Raw genomic sequence first — 19,786 nt, 5'->3', positions numbered from 1 at the left:
TTATTTTCACAATATTAGCAAAAGCCTAAATGTACTTAAAATGAGCTTTAGAAGTGTGTTCTCTTTCGACGGGGACACACATTGAGGGATTGCATAGTGTGTCTTGTTTTCCACCTGCAGTGGTGCTGCAGGATTCATGCTCATTGTAGCTGTTGTGGTGTTTGTTGGACTGAGTTCTTTTTTCTTTTCCAGGGATTTCTGATCGAGAGCAAACTATTGAAACTCCTGGCGCCCTTGAAGAAAGATGAGCGCTCCCTGATGGAGCTCGACGCCATCTTTGTGGTAAGTTCCTGTTCTCTCGGATTCAATGATGGGATTGAAAGGCAGAGCACTCTCAATGGGGAAGCAAGAGTGACATTGAACGTTTTTGTTGTTGTTATGCCTTTGCAATAATTTGATTGCATATCTTCTTTTCCTGTGATGTGATCTAATCAATGAGCGACCCCAAAAGCACAATAATGACCCCCTTGTTTCAGATCAGGAATTCCATGAATAGAGCACACAGCTTCTTATAGAAGGTATAGAACTTTCCAATTTAATTCTCACTTGTATTTCAACATTCATCCATCCAGGTAATATTCAAGTCCTTTATGCAGTTTAGCTCAATTTGTTTTTTCTCTTTAATATTTGTTTCGAAGCAAAGAATTATATTTGTCCAATTATAGAAGGGAAAAAGTCCTCCTTAATGAAACCTCAGCTACTGAGACAGATGTTGGTTTTCCATTTTAAAATTCTCCTGTAAATAGATATTGCTTCAAGTGATGGAAGGGCTTGAAAGGGTTAACTTGATGATGTACAAGAAGCAGTTTTAACATTTTACTACATCAATCTATTCATGTTTTTCAATATTGTTGATTTCTAGTTAATACTCAGTAATGAGTTGACTTGTACATTTTAGATTGAATTCTGTTCCTGAAGCCAACACTCACTACAGGCTAAAATTATTTTGTCTTTTAATTTCTTCTTGCCAAGTCTTAAACCTCCCTGCTTAGGGCCACTCTCCTTTCTTGTTTAGACTTTACCAACTCCTGGCACTTCCATTTGCCAGACTAATCAAACTTAAATCTTCGCCAAAATCAAGACAAGCAACTAGATCAATCATTTGTCTTAAGCCTGGTTAACCTGCCTCACCTCCACGCACCCATCTCCACAGAGAAGCAGATTCACTTTAAACTTTTTGCTTCATCCGCCATGATGTTTGTTGGACCAAAGGCCCAGTGCCTCTGACAGAGACCCGTCCCAGACCCCATTTGACCTAACACTGCCAGAGTGCCCACGATTGCAGCCCTCCAGCCTCAATCGTGCTCAGGATTAGAGTCTCTGGTCTCACACAGATGCACAGGGTTAATGCCCCAGGGTTCAAACCTGTGCCCAAAATTAGAGCCCCTGGTCTCAATCGTGTGACTAGGATTACAGCCCCCAGCTGGAAACACCAGTGGCCTAGAATTAGAAGCATCCACCTCAGACAGCGCCTAGGAGTAGAGCCCCCAGCCTCAATCATGTGCTCATGATTTGAGACCCCTCCGCCCCAGTTGTGTCGAGGATTAGGAACCCCAAGATTAGAATCCCTGGTTATTCACATATGCCCAGGATTCAGGCCCCAAGACTTAACCGGGTGCCCAGGATTATGACCACTCCACCCTCCCCGGCCCCCATGGTCTCACACATATGCAAAGGATTACAGCAGCCAGCCTCAAACACATGCCAAGGATTAGGGGGCCCATTCTCAAAGATGCCAATTCAGGAGCTTGGTTGCTTGTGGAGGCCGCCAACAGCCTTGGAACATTCTGTAATATGAACATTTATACAAGAAGCCATATCCAGTGTCTCGTGAGGCCCAAATAACTTCTCTGCTTCTCCCCAGGCCTTGGGCATCGACAGCGAAGACGACGTATATAAGCTGGTCGATTTCTTCCTCAAGTACCGAGCGGAGCCACTCCCATCCGACCAGGTAAGATGAACAAGGTCTTCAAGGAAAGGTGTAACATCCAATGTATCATGCGGTAAATTTCAGGAGCATTTAATAATCCTCTGCGACAATACAAGAAATGTGCAGTATTAGAATCTGACAGCAATGTGTCTTAAAAGGTCCCTCGTACGTGCAAACTTGTTATCAGTGGAGTACATTACATATACCTAGGCTGTGGGGTTTTAGGTTTAAACCTATTATAACTGATAAAACCCCACTGATAGAGAAATATCCCTCACCAGGGAAAACATATAAACACTGAAAAAACACCTGCACAACCACAAACTAAATGCCATTCAAAGAAAGGATAAAGAGAGTGAAAGAGTCATTTTTTTTCTTCCTGAAGGGGCCAATACAATGTAACTTTGTTATACAAGCTGGCAGTAAGAAAGACTGGGCTAAATATTTTCTGCTTGAGTTTTGATGTTTAGGGATGCCACTAAAATATTATTTATTCGTCCTTTTGCTTGTTTCAGTTTTTGTGGTCTTTGGTCTAAAGATGCAGGGTTTAGAAGCATGTTTTGTTGTTGAGCAACAGGAAATATTAAAATCATATTTGATATTTTGGCTGCGTTTGATTCTTTCACTGATAGTTAAAATGGCTGGTTTCATAAGAATCTTTCCTAATATGTGCCATCACATTTACCCACAGAGAATGGGTAAAAACCCTTAATACATCGCCCCACAGTTTCTAGTGGGTCAGTATTGATAGTAGGTAAATTGCCAACACCTCAGGCTTTAAACATTCAATGCAAGGTATAGTAACAAGTAGATGTATAAAGAGCGCTATCACCAAGCATCTGGGTTAGTGGTAAAAACATGACACCAGACTTTTAAAAAACATGGAAAGCAGTGTCACTTGGAATGCTCTGCAAAAAAGGTTGCTTCCCAAGTTCAACTAAGATTGGAGTGATATTGTTTGTATTTGCAGTGATTCAGCTACGTATATGAAAAAGTTGTGTGATGACCTGTCAAAATTGATACCCGAGCTGAACTAATTCCCTGTAGGAGATCCTTGCCACTCGTTAGATGGTATGCTGAAAGCATCTTTACATTCTTCAGAGTTAATGAGGGATGCTGTTTACTTTTTAGTCCATTCTGGAACACTGCTTTCTTATGCACAGGAACTAAAACGCAAATATTTATCATTTCTTGCTTTGTGTGGCATCAAAGAACGAGTCATCCCATCTGTGTCCTTTAGCTGATTGTTCTCAGTTCAAGTGGCTATGAATGCCATATTATCCATGTGGCAACCGTTTACAGAATTTTTGCTGAGTGATGATGCCAAAGGCAAGAAATGTGAGGATCTTTGGTCGCATATTGATAGTGATGTAAAAAAAAGTACACTCTACTGCATTTTTAGATTTTTACAGGAAAACATAACTGCTGTAGTGGACATGATAAAAAAACTAGTGTCTGAAAAAACCCTTGTCTGCTAAGTGTTCCGCATAATTGGTGTAGATGTGAAACATCTTCTAGAGAGTAGGCTGGGCGACACCTTGAGTGACTTTGGCACTGCAACATGTGCTTGCCACTTGGTAAGCAAAGCAATGTTGAAGAGCAATTCAGGAACTTTTATTTTACAATGTATGAGAAATGGCTTGCAACGATGCATTGAAATGTCCCTTCACCACCAATGGCATTTGAAGTCAATGAAATCTCAATGTGGTACTTTGTACACTGTACACTGTCCTGGATTCCTCCCTTTCGATGAACAGACAAGTCAACGCCGTTTCCTCATCTTGCTTCAACATTCTTCGCATGCTCAAAAAAACATTTCGTTGGATCCCCACCGAAACTAGGAAAACGGTCACCCACGCTCTGGTCACGAGCCGACTGGACTATGGAAACACCCTCTACGCCGGTACTACCGCTAAACTCCAGAAAAAACTCCAACGAATCCAAAACGCCTCAGCCAGGCTCATATTAGACATCCCGCGTAAAGAACATATCTCTGGTCACCTGAAAAACCTCCACTGGCTTCCCGTCAATAAGAGGATCACTTTCCGGCTCCTAACCCACGCACACAAAGCACTCTACGAAATCGGACCAGAATGCCTCAACACACGACTGTCCTTCTACACCCCCTCCCGCCAGCTACGATCATCCAACCAAGCCCTTGCCACTGTACCTCGCATCAACAAAACCACCTGGGAGGTAGATCCTTCTCCTACCTGGCAGCTAAAACCTGGAACTCACTTCCCACTTACCTTCGCCTTACCCAGAACCACCTAGCATTCAGAAAGCAACTTAAAACGTGGATATTTGACAAGTAATTCCCCACCCCTCCTCAAGCGCCTTGAGACCCTCTGGGTATGTAGCGCGCTATATAAATTCTCTGACTTGACTTGACTTGTACAAATTCTAGATCCCTTAAGTAAAGGGGAATTTCCTCCATAGATTCAAAAGTGCTGCTTCATTTTTGACCGCTTCAATAACTCTGAGGGCACAAGCGCCAACTCAATGCAAATGTTGCAGAACCTGCAATGAGAATCGCAATGTTCAAGTGCACCAGTATTGGCATGGAAAGCTATGTCAGTGGCCAGAGTTAACAAAGTGTGTACTGGCTGTTTTAGGGTTGCCCATCTCAAGTGCCAATGTTGAGAGGGCCTTTTCACAGACGTTTACATGGGAAGGAAAGAGCGAGCGCACATGACCAAAGACTCACTGTAGTATTGTATGGTGTACTACAATAAGTTTAATTTGCAAAAGTCTATTTGGACCACATATACAATTTACGTACAATGTCTACATACCATATTCTATCAGTGCAGAAAGAAAGCAATAATAAAAGCAAAACGTTCCATAAACACCGGAATAACACTTTTTTTGTTGTTTTTAGAGGCGCGCAAATGTGTAACCACTGATAACAATTGTCTTTTAAGGTCGCGAAATCACTGAAAACCCCCCACCAGAATTGACCAAAAATAGAAACTGAAAACAGGAAAGCCTACATATACCGTACTGGGAACATTACTGAAAACTCTCTGTGAATGACTTCTCGGGAACTTGACAAATTATACTCTTGAGATGAACAACTGACTACTGCTCTTGAAGGGAGTACAGTAATACATTTGAATACATTTTAATTGTTTAAAATTTATATGAACAATAGCATTTTAAAACTTTGTAATGAAGGTGCCTATTAATACATGTGATGCTGCCATCCTTGTATAAGCGCCCGTCTCTAATTTCTTTGTACTCGGCAATTTGCCACCCGACCAGCCATTGATTATTAAGGAAAGACGTCAGAACCCGACAATTATAAGTTATTAGGGTTGAGTTCTGGCGTCACAAGGCCTGCAGCCAGAGCCAGCAGCCGAGGGGAGAGTCAGGTCAGGACATGGAGCATAATTGAAGCAGTTTCTTAGAGCATCCAAAACGAAAAGTTACTTTTCTGTCTTCTGCTCTGTTTTTCTAGCTTACAGTGAAAAGCAGAAACAACCTTTTTATTTTTTGCACTTTTTAGAAAATCATAGAAAAGTTAGAATCTTTCTACACATTCCGAACTACTGTAGCTTTAAAAAAAAAACTAACTTGTATTAAGCTGTTTCTAATATCTTTTTGCAACTGATATCTAACACATTTTTGATGTGTTTAATTTTGCACTAGAAGTACTATTTTTATCCTTCACATTTGCAAACATGCTCTCTATGTTAAAGAGCTACGCACCAAGGTTCTAAGTGGTTCGTGGAGAAGGGGATGGTGTGACCATGTATTATGTGGGATAAACTACATGATAAGCACATTGCATGTCACCTCCGAGGCCCATAACATTATAAAGGACCTCAACCTTCGACCCCATTCCTCTGTATGGGTATGGACCTCGTCTGTGGCTTGAAATAGCCTTATAAAATACAGCACGGTGTACTATGCCGATTTCCGAATTGCGATGCTCTCCGACTCACAAATAGGAAATCAGTATTCCTAATGTATAAAACTCACTGATTTTCACCTAGGAATACTTTCAGGGTGACAAATCGACTTACCTCATGAATATTAATGAGTTAGGTTGCAGTTTGCGACCCATTTGTAATCATAGGTCAGCAGATCACTGTGTCTGTGATTCCTGTTTAATAAAGCTATCTTTTTTCTTTATTTAAATGCAGCCCATTTTCCTTAATAGGACTACTGCCTCCTCTTTAAAAATATTTTGATTTACATTCTCAAAGGGGGCCCTTCCCATTTGCAAATGATTTGCCTCCAGTTTTGCACTGGTGGTAAAGTATTAATGTTTTGCGGCCGGAATTTGCTTGTAAAACATACCATACCAATTTGCTATTTGGAAGAGACGCCCTAAGCACGCCGCTTCCAAATACCGAATAGCAAATGCAAAATGCGATTCAGTAACAAGTTACCGAATCTTATTTTGTATATTTGAAAAAGCATTTTTCCGGTCACAAATGGCCTAATTCTGCAAATTGGACTGTTTGTTACCGGAAAAATGCTTTGTATATCTGGCCTTTTATCTCTTGTATTATAAGACTGCATTTGTTGTCACAACAATTTAGTTGTTAACAATTAAATGCTAATCGCCTCCATATTCCTTTAAACTCCTAATGCATTAAAAGCAATGGACAGGCATGAAGGTGCAAACTGATAAAAAAGGAAAAAACTGACCTTTTGTGCCTGTCCACAAACCACTATGCTTACTATAAACACTAGGCGTCAAGAAAACAGAATCTCTGTACTTCCTCAGCGACATCTCTCAAGCTGTCCTTATCTCTCATCCATTGGTAAATTCACCAAAACTATTTCTTTAACTAAAAAAGAATAATGCAAAATAATAATATAGGATAGTGGGTCTTAATCTTTTGACTTCTATGAACCCCCATTGAACCGCTACTGGAAACCCCGACCTAAGCAATATCTATGATTTGAACTTCAAAACAGTAAACAAAATGCAGAAACAAGTACAGATCAAATAAATATAGAAAGTTTGAGATGTAGTATTTGATGTAAAAACAAAAAATATGCACAAATCGAAATTTGAATGGGAAGGTTGCAGCTTTTCAGATTTTGACTTTATTTCTAAAAGACAAAGCAATATGCTGGACTCTAGCCTATCACTTTTTAAAGCTTGGTCCCAATGCGTGCTCTCTCTCTGTCACCTCATTCCAGAGCTTGTATTGAGGCCACCAATTGTCCATGCCAGATTATGTTTACCTTACTAGAGATTTTCTCCCGAACCAAGCTAAGGATACCAGCAACATTTTAACCTTAAATTTCAAATTCTTTCATATTGACAGTGTGTTTTATCATTTTCAGTTTTGTTTTGGGATTTTTTTCTACATATATTATTTATTAATCCTATAACATTATTTGATTGTCTAAACATTTGCATACATCCTGATTAGGTGTCATAGACTCCAGGTGAATGGCCACTGATATAGGAGACAAAAACAACCTGACACACAATGCCACGCTCGTACACATAGATACACCCGGATGGTAGACTTTTCAGCCCCTGGCTCTGGAAGATGCCATCACCACCACCCAATCGCTGAAGGCGAGATCCTAAGAAGACATCATCAACCTCTCAAACATGAAAGTGCTCTCTGCTGAGGCTCTGAAGTCCAACTTGCACCTTGCTAATTCCTTTCTAGCAATCAAAACTTGCACTGGACATGCTATAGGGTCACCTAACAATATCTACAGGTACATTAGGCTTTGACCTTCAAACCCCAGATTTGACCTTTTCAGCCTCAGACCAGTTCAGATTCCCACAAATAATACAAGGCAAGTGAATGTTGTGGGTGAAGTCCTGGTTGAGAGACAGCCTGCTAAGAGTCGCTTGTCACAAGTGAGGATGACAACAGTAGGGTGTCCGCAAGCACCTGCAACGAATCACAAGAACTCACAAGAATAAATCGATGAGGCTAGATCAAGAAAAATGACTCGACGTACTCTCGCACTTCCACATTAATGAGGGTTTTTGTAGGGCACCCACACCAAGTGTGTGGTTTCTACTTTGTGAATCATTTTTAAGGTTACATGCTGCTGTCAGATCCTGTGTATCTGGATGGTTACTCACAGCTTGACCCAAGCTTAAGGAATTACACTTGTGCAGTGAAAAAATCATATCACACAAAACCAAGTATGCCACAGCAAAACACTGATCCAGCAACCATACCACCAGAGCTCTGGTTATATAGATCAGACCTGCGACTTTCTACAGCATCATTGCTAAATGACACTTTACCTGTCGATATGCACTAGCGGAAGTGGAGGTCACGGCTTCAGTGCTAGAAGGGAAAAGCATTATGCACATGAGATGAGGAAGTTATGGGGATGGTAGCTTAGAAGGACGTGGGGAGGGCGAGTGAGTGTTTACTGGACACAAGCTCTCCATTAGGAGATGTTGGGACTCGCAACAGTATGCGTGTTAACGTTTTTGGGTGTAATATTTGGGGTAAAAGTTCCTACATTATCATGTTTTATAATCTTTACTTTTACAAACACCTCATTCAACCAGACCATGAGTTGTTTGGTTTTGTATTGTATTATCTTTTTATTTCACCTACGAACATTGTCCACGAAACAGTCGCCTGGACATTTGGCCCATCTTTGACAAAGCTTATGATTATTCGGTTGGTTGTCCATCCTGGATGCTCATTAATGGGAGACACTCCATGTTTCTCGTGTTTTATATTCTGTGGATATCTTTCCATCTTCCTTTCTCTTCCATTTGTGACTGAAATTTTCCTGTTTTAAGCAAGTGAATGCATCTTTGTGCCTCTTCCGGTTGAAACTTCTAGGGATGAGTATTTCTCAAACTCAACATGCAACTGTATTTGAAGCCTGTATCTAACCTAGACTAGACCTCAGCAATTCTTACCATTGGGGATTGACTTCGTCCATCAGTGACATGTTTCAACTAATTCACAACATGCAGCTGCCGTTTGAAAGAACTGTGAGAATGTCATGCCTCGAAGCCAGAGGGGAGTTTCATCGGCTTACAATCTCCCAATGGGTCATGTTCACAACCACATTCCACAAATTAGGACCATATGTCTTTGTGATGATCTTTGTCCTTGTCCCACTTTTAGACTTATTCGTCCCGCGCCCTTACATCTCCGAGAGTCCCAGTCCAGTTATGCCAGGAGCGAAAGGTTTGGGAATGGCTTGCCGCTTCATCTTTGGCAAGTGTATTGTTGCTTAGCCTTCAGAGAGGTGTTAAAAACGGAGCTCTTTTTTTTAATTGTGAAATTCTCGTTCTTTCTTTTCGTGCGCCTTGAATCCTCTTTGGCATTTGAGTGCTTTACAAATTACTATTCTATTCTATTATATTCCGCTCTCTTCTATCCTATGCTATTAAGTTTCTTCTAGATGTGGTGTCCGATTCCACATGGTTAGCTCTCTAAAGTTTTTGTTTGGAAAGGTACTGGCCCTATTCCTTGAGTAAGAAAATGAGGGATGTACTTGTGATAAGTCTCATTGAGTACTTTTATTCTTTTCCTCCACACCAGAGACCTCAAGTGAGAGATCACTGCCTGGACAAGATACTTAAGGGGCCAGGATACAATGGGGACATTATGGCTATGATCCAATCTTTCAGCCTCGGTTCTGGATTTCAGTGAGGTCAACTCTGAGGCTGCTGGCGCTGATGAACTCCTGCATCCTGCTGCTCGAGCACGCCAGGTGGCATATACAGGCTTTGAATTGGGGATCTGAAGTCCCAGTGGCTCCAACATAAAGGGGACTCCTCTGACCACATTTCTATTTCGGAGAAGACTGCAAAAGATCTGCAGTGGTGGTGGCTGAATCGCAGTTGGGTCAATGGCAAACCTCTCTCCCTTCCCCACCCAGAGCTGACAGTGTGACCAATGTATCGCTTCTGGGTTGTGGCGGCAAGAGGTGGAGATCAGAGGGCTCTAGTCTCTGACTCCGAGTCCATGCCTTTAAAAGCCTTCTTTTCATCCATCAAAGGGAGTCTGCTGGGGGTGCTCACGAACAACACTGAAGCCATGTGGTACTGCAACAAACATGGTGGGATGAGGTCACAAACCCTGTGCCAGGCGGCCTTGTGCTTCTGGAAATGGCTGGACCACCAAGGAATTTTCCTGGTGACGCACCTGCCAGGGCGGGTGAGCTCAGCTAGCGGATCACAATGTGGAGAACCTTGGCTTAATCTGTTTGCCACCACGAGAACGCACAATGTCAGCTCTTTTCCGTGTTGGAGTTTCCAAGGCGTCTCTTGCTCGGAGACTCGTTCCGCCCCGAGTGGAACTCAAAACTTACAGGGACGGCTTCTCCATTAGGGTGGAGGGGCGTCACCCCACTGCTTTCTCACAGTGCGAGAGGCAGAAACACAAAATGATATTTTAAATACCCTGTTTCTGCTTCTAGTACTGCGAGAAAGCAGAAGGGTATGCCTGGTTGGGGGCGGGCAGGTGGGTGAGTCTGGGAGGAGTGGCTTGCCCAATGCTGTGGGCCCTGACTGTTTGGTCGGCCCTCTGGGGCTGACCAAACCAGTCATGCACACCCTGGATTTTCTCTATGTAGGCTTCATGCGGCCTTTATTTAGAAAATGGCTGGGTGCTGTCCCTACCAATCACTGCGCTGCCATTGCAGCTTTGTGATTGGCTGAGGGGAGGGAGGCTGCCTACTTCCTGTTCAGCAGGAGAGCAGGAAAACAGCACCCAGCCAGGAGCTGCGACGTCTTGCTACATAAGTCATGCCCAAATTTTACGCCTCACCACTTTCAATTGTCCCCAGCCGTCAATGAGGACTCCTATATGCGTTTCCACCGATATCAATCCTATCCTGAGTTCTCAGGAAGATCAGGACCGACAGAGACCAGGTCATCCGAATATCTCCAGATTGGGCATGGAGAGTATGGTATCCAGAACTCCTGGGCTTGAGCATTTATGCTTCAATCAGGCTGCCCCACCGGGAGGATCGGCTTCTGCAGCAACAGGGCAGGGTTCTGCCCTCAGGCCTTTGCACTCTCCAACTTGATGCTTGAAGATTGAGCTGCACCAGCTGAACACCTTTGACCTTCTGCAGGAGATGGGTGATGTCATCTTGGCAGTCAAGCATCCCTCAACGAAAACTTTATACGCCTGTCGTGGGACAAATGTGTGGCTTGGTGCGGCAGACGTGACCCCCTTCAGACCAAGTTAACTGATGTTCCATAGTTTGTTCTTTCTCTTGCCAGCAAGGCTTTGCTTTGGGCACCGTTAAGATTTCCCTTCGGGCTTTCTTACGGTTGCCAAATCAGCCCTCATTGTTTAAGCCGCCAGTCATGATGCGATTTTTGCAAGGGCTGCAACATATGTTTCTCCCTTCTCCAGAGTCAAACCATCACCCTGCTGGTGTTTTATGCTCCTCCTCACCTCTTTAAGGGGAAGGAGAGACTCCATTGCTTGGAACCTCAGAGAGCGCTCAGCCTTTAACATTGATTGCACCAAAGAACACCGGGTGGACAATCTGCTGTTTGTAGGACTCTCTATAGCAAGAAAAGCCAAGGCTGTGCTAAAGAGAACCATCCCTGCTGGATTGTGCTCTGCATTGGGATCTGCATTACATTGGCTAAAAGCACCCTCCGGAAAGGACAGCATGCTGATTCTACCAAAGCCAATGCTGCTACCACCGTGTTAGCACATGGGTTCCCTGTCCTAGACGTCTGCCCGGCAATCACATGGGCGTCCCTCCATACATTCACAAAGAACTGTTGTCTGGACAGTCAGGTTCACCGAGAGGGGCATTTCGCCTGCTTGGTCCTGCAGGATTTTCTGGTTTCAGTCCATTCACAGACCCACTGCCTAATAAGTGCTGCTTTGGTAGATATTCAAAAGGTGAGGAATCTGTAGCTAGAAGTCTCTATCAGAAGGACAATGTAGTTACATTTGGTAACCCTCTTTCTGGTAGAGAATCTAGGAGCAGATGTATCAAAGCAATTTTTAGTCGCAAACGCTGCAATTCGCAAAAAAGCAGCGTTTGCGACAAAAAATTCGCAAAACTGTATGTATGATGGAAACCGCATAGCAAAATGAAGGAATCGCAAAAGTTGCGATTCCTTAATTTTGCGTAAGCATTTAAGGAATCGCAAACTGTGATTCCTTAAATGCTATGCATCAAGCATTCAGTTTTTGCAATTTCTCCTTAAGAAATCGCAAATTATCAACAATTTCAAGTTGGTGGTAATTTGCGATTTCTTTCACAAATGCACTTTTTGGCATTTGTGAAGGTGCCATATGGTACACATGTGCATGTATGTGCGCCATATACGCACACATGTAAGTTTCAGGGGTGCATCAGGGTGTCCTTATGACACCCTTGCACCCTTGAAATTATTCTCAATTTGCGATTCTCAAATTGCGAATTGCAAATTGAGAATAACTTCCCATTCATTCCTATGGGCCTCCTGGCCCATAGAAATGAATGGGAAAGTATTCCTTAATTGCGATTCGCAATTTGCTAATCGCAATTAAGGAATTTTAAGAAATCGCTAAAAAATTGCGATTTTTTACATACATCCCTATTTGCAATTCTCAAATAGCGATTTCTAAAAAATCGCTATTTGAGAATCGTGGGATTTTCATACATATGCCCCTCAGTCACAGATTCCTCACCGAGCCTTCTCTCAATTTGTTTGGGACCCGGGCCGCAGACTGTCTTGAAAGCAAGTGATGTCAATGCACGGGAGTGGCACATAGGCCTGCACGTCATTTCTTGAGCAGAACGGCGTCAGTGCACAGCCACATGGCACCACTTTCTGGCTCACAGAGGTACTGTTGAAAAGCTTCCGGTTCCAGTCTGACGCCTGGGAATTATTCTAAAGGTGAGGAATCTGCGGCTAGATAGTCTCTACCAGAAAGAGCGTTACCGAAGGTAAGTTACTTGTCCTTCTTGAGTCTCTTGGTAACCTTGGCGCTTTTGGTTTTTCTGCACCCAGGACCCCTAGAACCCAGGGGCTCTTGTAGGCGGCCGCATTGAAGGAATCTGTTTCATTGCCTGGGTGACACCGCGATTTGTGTTTATTTAACTGTTGGATTTTCTCTGAGGTGAGCAACTTTATGGGAGTAGGAGGGGCTGGTTGCCGCCTCCTAAGCAGTGTGACATCACAATGTTTTTCCTTGTGCCTTTGTCTTGGTCTGTGCCTTAAGGTGTTTACATAGGTGCTACTTCCTGGTGTTCGCGTGTTTGGGAGGTTACTAACAACAATGCAGCAGGAGATACAGTGATATGGGGAGGCCGTGCGCTCAATGCCTTGTAAAGCTCAGGTGTTTATGACCTCTGGCACTGCTTCTGGTTTGTTTCGGTCATAGTTGCTTCCTGTCCTGCCTCCTGCGTTCTGTCCAGTATCAAATGTGTTTCTGTCCTTGTTTTTGTAGCATTGTGTGTCACAATACCAAAGTAGGACATTACAGCTCAATAATGTGCCATAGGACCTTGGTACCACAAATTACACACCCTTCTATAGCCTACTTGTGACATCACACTACCACTGTAAGAATTAGATTTTGGATCCAGCAGTTTAAAGTTTGTAAAGTAAATACAAGTCAAGTCATTTAGCTTTATTCGAGGTTCACTCATAAAAGCGTTGAGATTTACAAACATTTAAGAATACAGATCTAAAAATATAAAAATATAAGAATAAAATATGATTTAAAATACAAGTTAAAATACAGTCCAAAGAAGTAAAATACATCTCAATTGCTATTTACATGTGACGTGTAAATTACGAGCACTCGTTTAATGCATTATCTGACAAATCTAAAACATTTTTTTGCAGACAGAGGCAGTCATCATTCAGTATCTAAAAGCTTAAGTCTAACCACCCATGCCCAACCTAAATATTTGGCAGTAGCTACAAAGATCAATGGTAAAGTGCTAGTGCATATTATTCTTAGGGCTACAGTGCTGCTGGTAGTGCCAAAAGACTTACATAATGGAATTAGCCAGGCTCGCCTTGGCAAATCATATGCCGGGCAAGCAAATAGAAAGTGGCCAATAGTCTCTTTGTGATCGCTACATGCGGGGCAAAAGTCTGTAAAGTAAATACGTTCTGTAGTAGCTAACAAAGAGTACATCCGATGTGTTAATTTTAATGCTAGGTGCTGTGGTAGGTGTATGCAATGAATCAGTGTTTGAGAAGTTATGACTATGTGGAGTAACTTTCTTATGTTGAAATATTGATCACTTCTGTAAATTCTGGTTTTGAAAAGTCACAGATTTTGGAACATCCAGTTCCATTGATAATCATTTATCTTTGATCATTTTTATGATATTTTATAGGGTGCAAAAGATGGTCATCGCGCTGTTAAAGAAAGTAAATCTTCAAAATTGCATGAATCAAGTACCAGCGAACTTATCCATCCAAATGACGTGTTGCGTGCACTTCGAGAGTTCGTCAAGAGTCACCGGATGGCAAGGTTTGAAAAAGAATGGCTTAGGCCGGGGGATGACCGCGTCCATGGGGTTCTGTATGGGCTCTCACAGATTGGACACAGGGAGTAAAAAAGTAAAGTTGGTAATACATACCAGACTGGAATACAAGCGTACTGCCTGCACAAAATGACTGAAGGAATTGAATAGAAAAGCGAAATCACTGCGCACAGGCTTTCCTAAAAATGTATGAAGTGCTAAAGTTTACTTGGGTTTGCAAAATAACCATCTGCCTAGGTAAATTTCCATCACTCCGGCGCAAAATGAAGATTTGTGAAATTTTGCTCTCACAAATGGGATTTGTAAAAGAGGAAATTAATACTGTGGATTTTGTACAATTGCAAATGAGGGCTAGTCACATATCCCTTTCACCCTGGAAACACTCACAGATTTTGTCCTGCCAAGGATGCATCTTGATTGAGATTGGGGAATCCAATCCAAGGAGGCTTGCTATGGGGACATTTTCTGCCCTACCTGCTGAAATTGACCAGGTCTAGTTTATCCTTCACAACCATTAAGGTTCTCTGGATACAGCACCTTTTACTCTGAGGGGCTAATCAATGAATGAAAGTAATAATTAGAAGGTTGATGCACAGGATCAGACCTGTCTGAATCTGTGTAAGACCTTGCATGTTTCCTTAAGTCCAAGGACCAAGTAATATGTCTTCACCAGACGGGACTGAAGTAAAAACCATAAAGGTTTATTCAAAATTAAGATCATTACTGAAGGCAGAACGTCGTTACTCAAATCATTGTGAATTAGCATTTATAATCAAAAGTAAATAATATAAGAAGCTCAACATAAGGTCTATCTCCAAAGTGAACAAACTGAAAGCAAAATATAGTTCAGCAAGAGGACTGACATAGAATCTGCCTCAAAAGGCAAAAAAAGTCTCACTGTATTAATTAAATGACAGACTAGGGCAGAGTCTGCACAGTTAGGAAGGCAGGAAAAGTCTAAATACAAAGTGATTAAATAGGCTAGCATAGAGGTTGCTCCTTAAAAAGTACGCCTGGCATATTTTCCAAAGACATAGGGCCAGATTCATCAAACAAAAATCCTGTCGCAAAGGGCCAGATTCTGAGAATCTGGCCCTTTTTTGCTAGCAGTATTTTTGCATTTGGGATGCATCATCCCAAATGCAAAAATCGCAATTGTAGGAATCGCTAAATTGCGATTATTTGCATTTAAGGAATCGCAATTTGCGATTCCTTAAATGCAATGCATGACCCATTCCTAGATGGCGTAATTCGCAATCTGGGGCCGCTATTTACCGCAAAGTCAAACTATGTGGTAAATAGCAAAAACTTTGAAAAATGCACATTAGTGCATTTTTCTAAGTTGTATGTTACACACACACATGTCCTTGGGACATGTGTGTGCGCAACACCAGTAAACATTACCATTTCAGGGTTGCAACAGGGTGTCCTTTGGGCACCCTGGCACCCTTGAAATTGCGGCACATTTGCGATTAGCTAATTGCTAATCGCAAATAAGGAATGACTCCCCATTCATTCCTATGGGCCGTTAGGCCTTTAGGCCCATAGAAATGAATGGGTAGCCATTCCTTATTTGCGATTAGCAATTAGCTACTCGCAAATTAGGAATCAGTAGGAATCGCAAATAATATTGCGATTCCTACATGCATCCCGTTTTGCGAGTCTTTAATAGCGAATCCTTAAAATTTGCTATTAAGGACTCGCAAAACATGACTTTGATGAATCTAGGGGAAAATCTTTTATATGGTTTTAGGCAGAAAAGCCACACAGTGGACATGGTGTGAAATGGCATAAAAGGGCTGGATTAACAATGATACATATTATTCAAACAATGACTGTTCAAATACACGATACATCAAATAAGTTACATCTAGTAAACACCTACTTTGCTGCATAATAATAAGTTTAATGCACGTAGGAAATAAAGAAAATGTTAGTGCATTTAGGTATCTTAAACAATAATACATTACAAGAATGAATGACTCTCTCGTTCGAGCTTAGGCAAAGGGCCTTGAATATTGCACATATTTTTCTCCAAAAAAAAGCGCACAGAAACAAGGCGCACATTTCTTATTGAATGGATGTGAGTGCAGGTTGGCTTTGGCCTTGTCGTTTCGACTGCGGCCTACTTATGCTAACTTAAACCCATCTGAATTAAGCATTTATTTCTAATGATTTAAAACACTTCTATACCTCCAAATGAAACTATTGTCACGAGAACTGGAGCTGAATGGTGTTTTGTCAGCTTTGGTGCATTCACCAATTGTGCCAATTCACAGGATGGCTGTGCATCTTTCTTGGAAGAGTGCACGCCTGCTGGCTATTATCTTGTAGATTATCAGGAGAACTCTTGAGATTCTTTGTGAAACATTGCAAATTCTGGCATTTTACCATAATATAACATTAATAGTATGTGAGTAGATTTCTGCCTTTTGCAGTAAATGCTGCAGACAGAGGGGCCATGCTGCATACGTGTACTTGCTGTAGTCCATGGCTCTGTTCGACGCTCACACTCTTTCTTCTGCCCGTCTTTGGGGTACATCAATGTAATGCTGCAGAATCTAAGGGCAGTGGCGAAGGAAGGGGGTGCGGTGAGTGCAGACCGCCCAGGGTGTCATCACTGAGGGGGTGACCAAATGGCAAAAATATGTGTTTCGCCATTTTGTCAAGCCGGGGGTGACAAGAAATTTTCCGCACGGGTACCACCTGACCTTGCTACGCCACTGTCTGAGGGCCACAATGAGGCGGATATGTGCCATGACATCATACAATATTATCATTATTAATCCCATTTTACTTGGACAGTGAAACACATGGAAAATGTATCCACAATAATTATTGATAGTTTATTGATCTCCAGTTTATAATTTAATGCATATGGTTAGCGTCAGCCTAGCCAAAAGGCAGCGAAGTGTTGCACTGGGTCAGAGGCAAGACATACAAGTTCTGAGAGCAGATGTGTGCAGTTACTGACAGATATCCCGTCTGCCGTATTACAAGTGCATTACATACTTTGGCACCTGTAATACAGGAGAGCAGATATCTGGCAGGTATGTGACGGAGTAACTTGTCCACTAAACTCTAAATCAAGGTCCTTCGTCTCCAGTCTGATGGCGTCCTGGCTGTGGATGTGATGAAAACCACTAGAGAGGGTGAACTAGTCTGCAAGATAAGCGGGGGTGATGGCTTCCTAAATGATGCCGCTGGTTTTGAAGATGGTGCGAGCTGGCAGAGAGAGCCAATGGAGTTCCTCGGGTTGGTGTAATGTGATCATATGTCTTCGGGCCCTGGATGAGAATGCTGCAGTGTGTAGGACACCTCTATGGGGCACCAATGAGGAGTCTGGGAGGCGATGTAGCAGGGCGGTACCACATTCCAGATGCAGGACTTTGAGGTCTTGAATACAAGTTCTGAAGTTGTTTTCTTGTTGAAATGGTTTCACTTTCTTTAGAAGAGAGGGCTGGTACCGGACCATCTTTGTTTTTGGCAGAGTGTTCCTTGAGGGTGAGGTTGGTGCCCAGAGTGAATCCAAGTCACTTGTCATTCGGTGAAAGCTGGGGTTCAAAGCTGTTAAAGTTCATGTCACTGAGCCTGCTCTGGACTATTTCTTGCTTGTTGTTCTTGGCAAATAACAGGAATTCTGTCTTGTTAGGGTGCTGTCATGGGAGGACAGTGCATTATTAATTAATTTAAAACCGCCACAGTGTCACAAGACTTTGCATTTAGCTGCAGAATATATTTCAAGTAAGCAAGAAGAAGAGACGCCATGTTGTTTAACATCCTCTAAGCTCCTCAATATTATTCCTACCAAAATGGCCATCATTGGATTCCTGCATCTGGTATCTTCTGTCATCAGAAGACAGGGACCTGTTGTCCATACAGGGAGAGAATGGAGATGGCAGGATGTGACATCACCAAAGTAGTACCATACCGGTTATTAATGTGATCCTGTTGACTTGTTCAAGTTTTTAAAGAGCTTCTTAAGGTTATTTTAAAGAAAAAAGTGCTGAAATCTAATAGTTTAACTATTGCAAGTGGTTCATGCGGACCACAAACTATTATAACTTGTCTTTTCTCATAAAGAGCTTTTAAAATATTTTAATAACATAACCATATATTTTCTATTTTATGTGTTGGTTGACCTTAGTTGAGGTCTGAATCAAATAAAATTACTTGTTACTTGTTACTGTTGACTTAGAGGAGCTACTAACACAGAGACTCCTAGAAAGTGTTCTTATCAACATCCACTTTAGTAAGGACAGATCCGATGCTGGACGGTAAAATACTAAAATTTGTCTCTCGCCATGTCTTGCAAAAGGAAATAGCAATAAAATGACCACTTGTAAATTGAGTTATAATTGGACAAGAGTGTTTGATCTGTGATTAAAAAAGCAATTATGTACATTTAAAAATAAAATACAAGTTGCAATACATTGCACCATTCAGAGAATGCATTGTAACCCTTGAATTATGTCTTGGTATTTGGGTTCCAAACAAACTGTTTTGTGATTGTAAGTTCCACATCCTGATTCAGGTATTTGTTCAATATTATGATCTTAAATGTAGGGTAGGGGTGGAACAATGGGTGCTTCCATGTTGGGTCACCCTGCAGATGTAGGTTGAACACCTGGAAACTTGAAGGATTATATATGCTTGCATGCCTCTTTTAGATAGTTTTCTAACCAGAACAAGAATGCTGACTTACTCCTGTTACGGATAGAAGTACCTGGCTTTCCAGGAGCAATTGTATTAGAATATGGAGGCTTAAAAATTGAGTCTTCAATGTCATAAAAAAAAAATAGCACCACATTGAAGTTAATAATAGAAAATCTGCACCAAGTGGAGTGATATTTATTTTAACAGTATTGAGGCCATGATATTTTTCATTGTCTGACGTACGACCTTTCTAGGGTAGGAAAGGAAACACCTTCATGTTTAATACAGTGTAGACAAGGTTTCTCTTGTTAAAAAAAGGTAATTATTCTAACACATCATATAGCTGCCTGAGTACCTAATACCATTTGGAGTACTCCTGAAAATCTACGCCTGTCATCAATTCTGCGATTCTGTGTGGGGTGTTTACTCCAAATGGTTTCTCACTTTTTAAGGCCAGCCCTGGTCATCAGGCCCTTCTTTTGTATAAAAAGTGGCTGCACTTGATACAGTGTGCAGTTTCTCTCCATTGTGATGGATACTTCTAACCACAGATTCCTCACCTTTAGAATATCCACAGCCACATTAGGGCTGGACATTTTCATACTAGTTCTCACACGTTCTGATAGTTGGCACCATGCGGCTCCGCGTTGGCTTTGTTACACCCCAGAAGTGATGGAGTGGAGGCACATATCAGTGCCACTCGCCCTGCACGCGAATGTCAGTTCCTTTCTTTTGCCAATCCAGAGCTCCACTCCTTTTTTGATCAAT

General features: G+C 42.0%; 1 protein-coding gene across 1 annotated transcript in view; it reads left to right on the top strand.

The window, feature by feature from the left end:
- Positions 1-19,786, top strand: part of LOC144826959 (dynein regulatory complex protein 1-like) — a 125,484-nt gene that overhangs the window by 86,651 nt on the left and 19,047 nt on the right. Inside the window, exons 12-14 of the mRNA XM_078685420.1 lie at positions 193-282; positions 1,865-1,951; positions 14,213-14,349. Coding sequence (XP_078541546.1) covers positions 193-282; positions 1,865-1,951; positions 14,213-14,349 — 314 coding nt within the window. The remainder of the gene's footprint in view (positions 1-192; positions 283-1,864; positions 1,952-14,212; positions 14,350-19,786) is intronic.

The sequence above is a fragment of the Lissotriton helveticus genome, chromosome 4_1 (genome assembly GCF_964261635.1).
Source record: "Lissotriton helveticus chromosome 4_1, aLisHel1.1, whole genome shotgun sequence".
NCBI classification, from domain to species: domain Eukaryota; kingdom Metazoa; phylum Chordata; class Amphibia; order Caudata; family Salamandridae; genus Lissotriton; species Lissotriton helveticus.
Note: the sequence above shows the minus strand (reverse complement) of the source record. Positions and strands in the feature narration are given on the sequence as shown.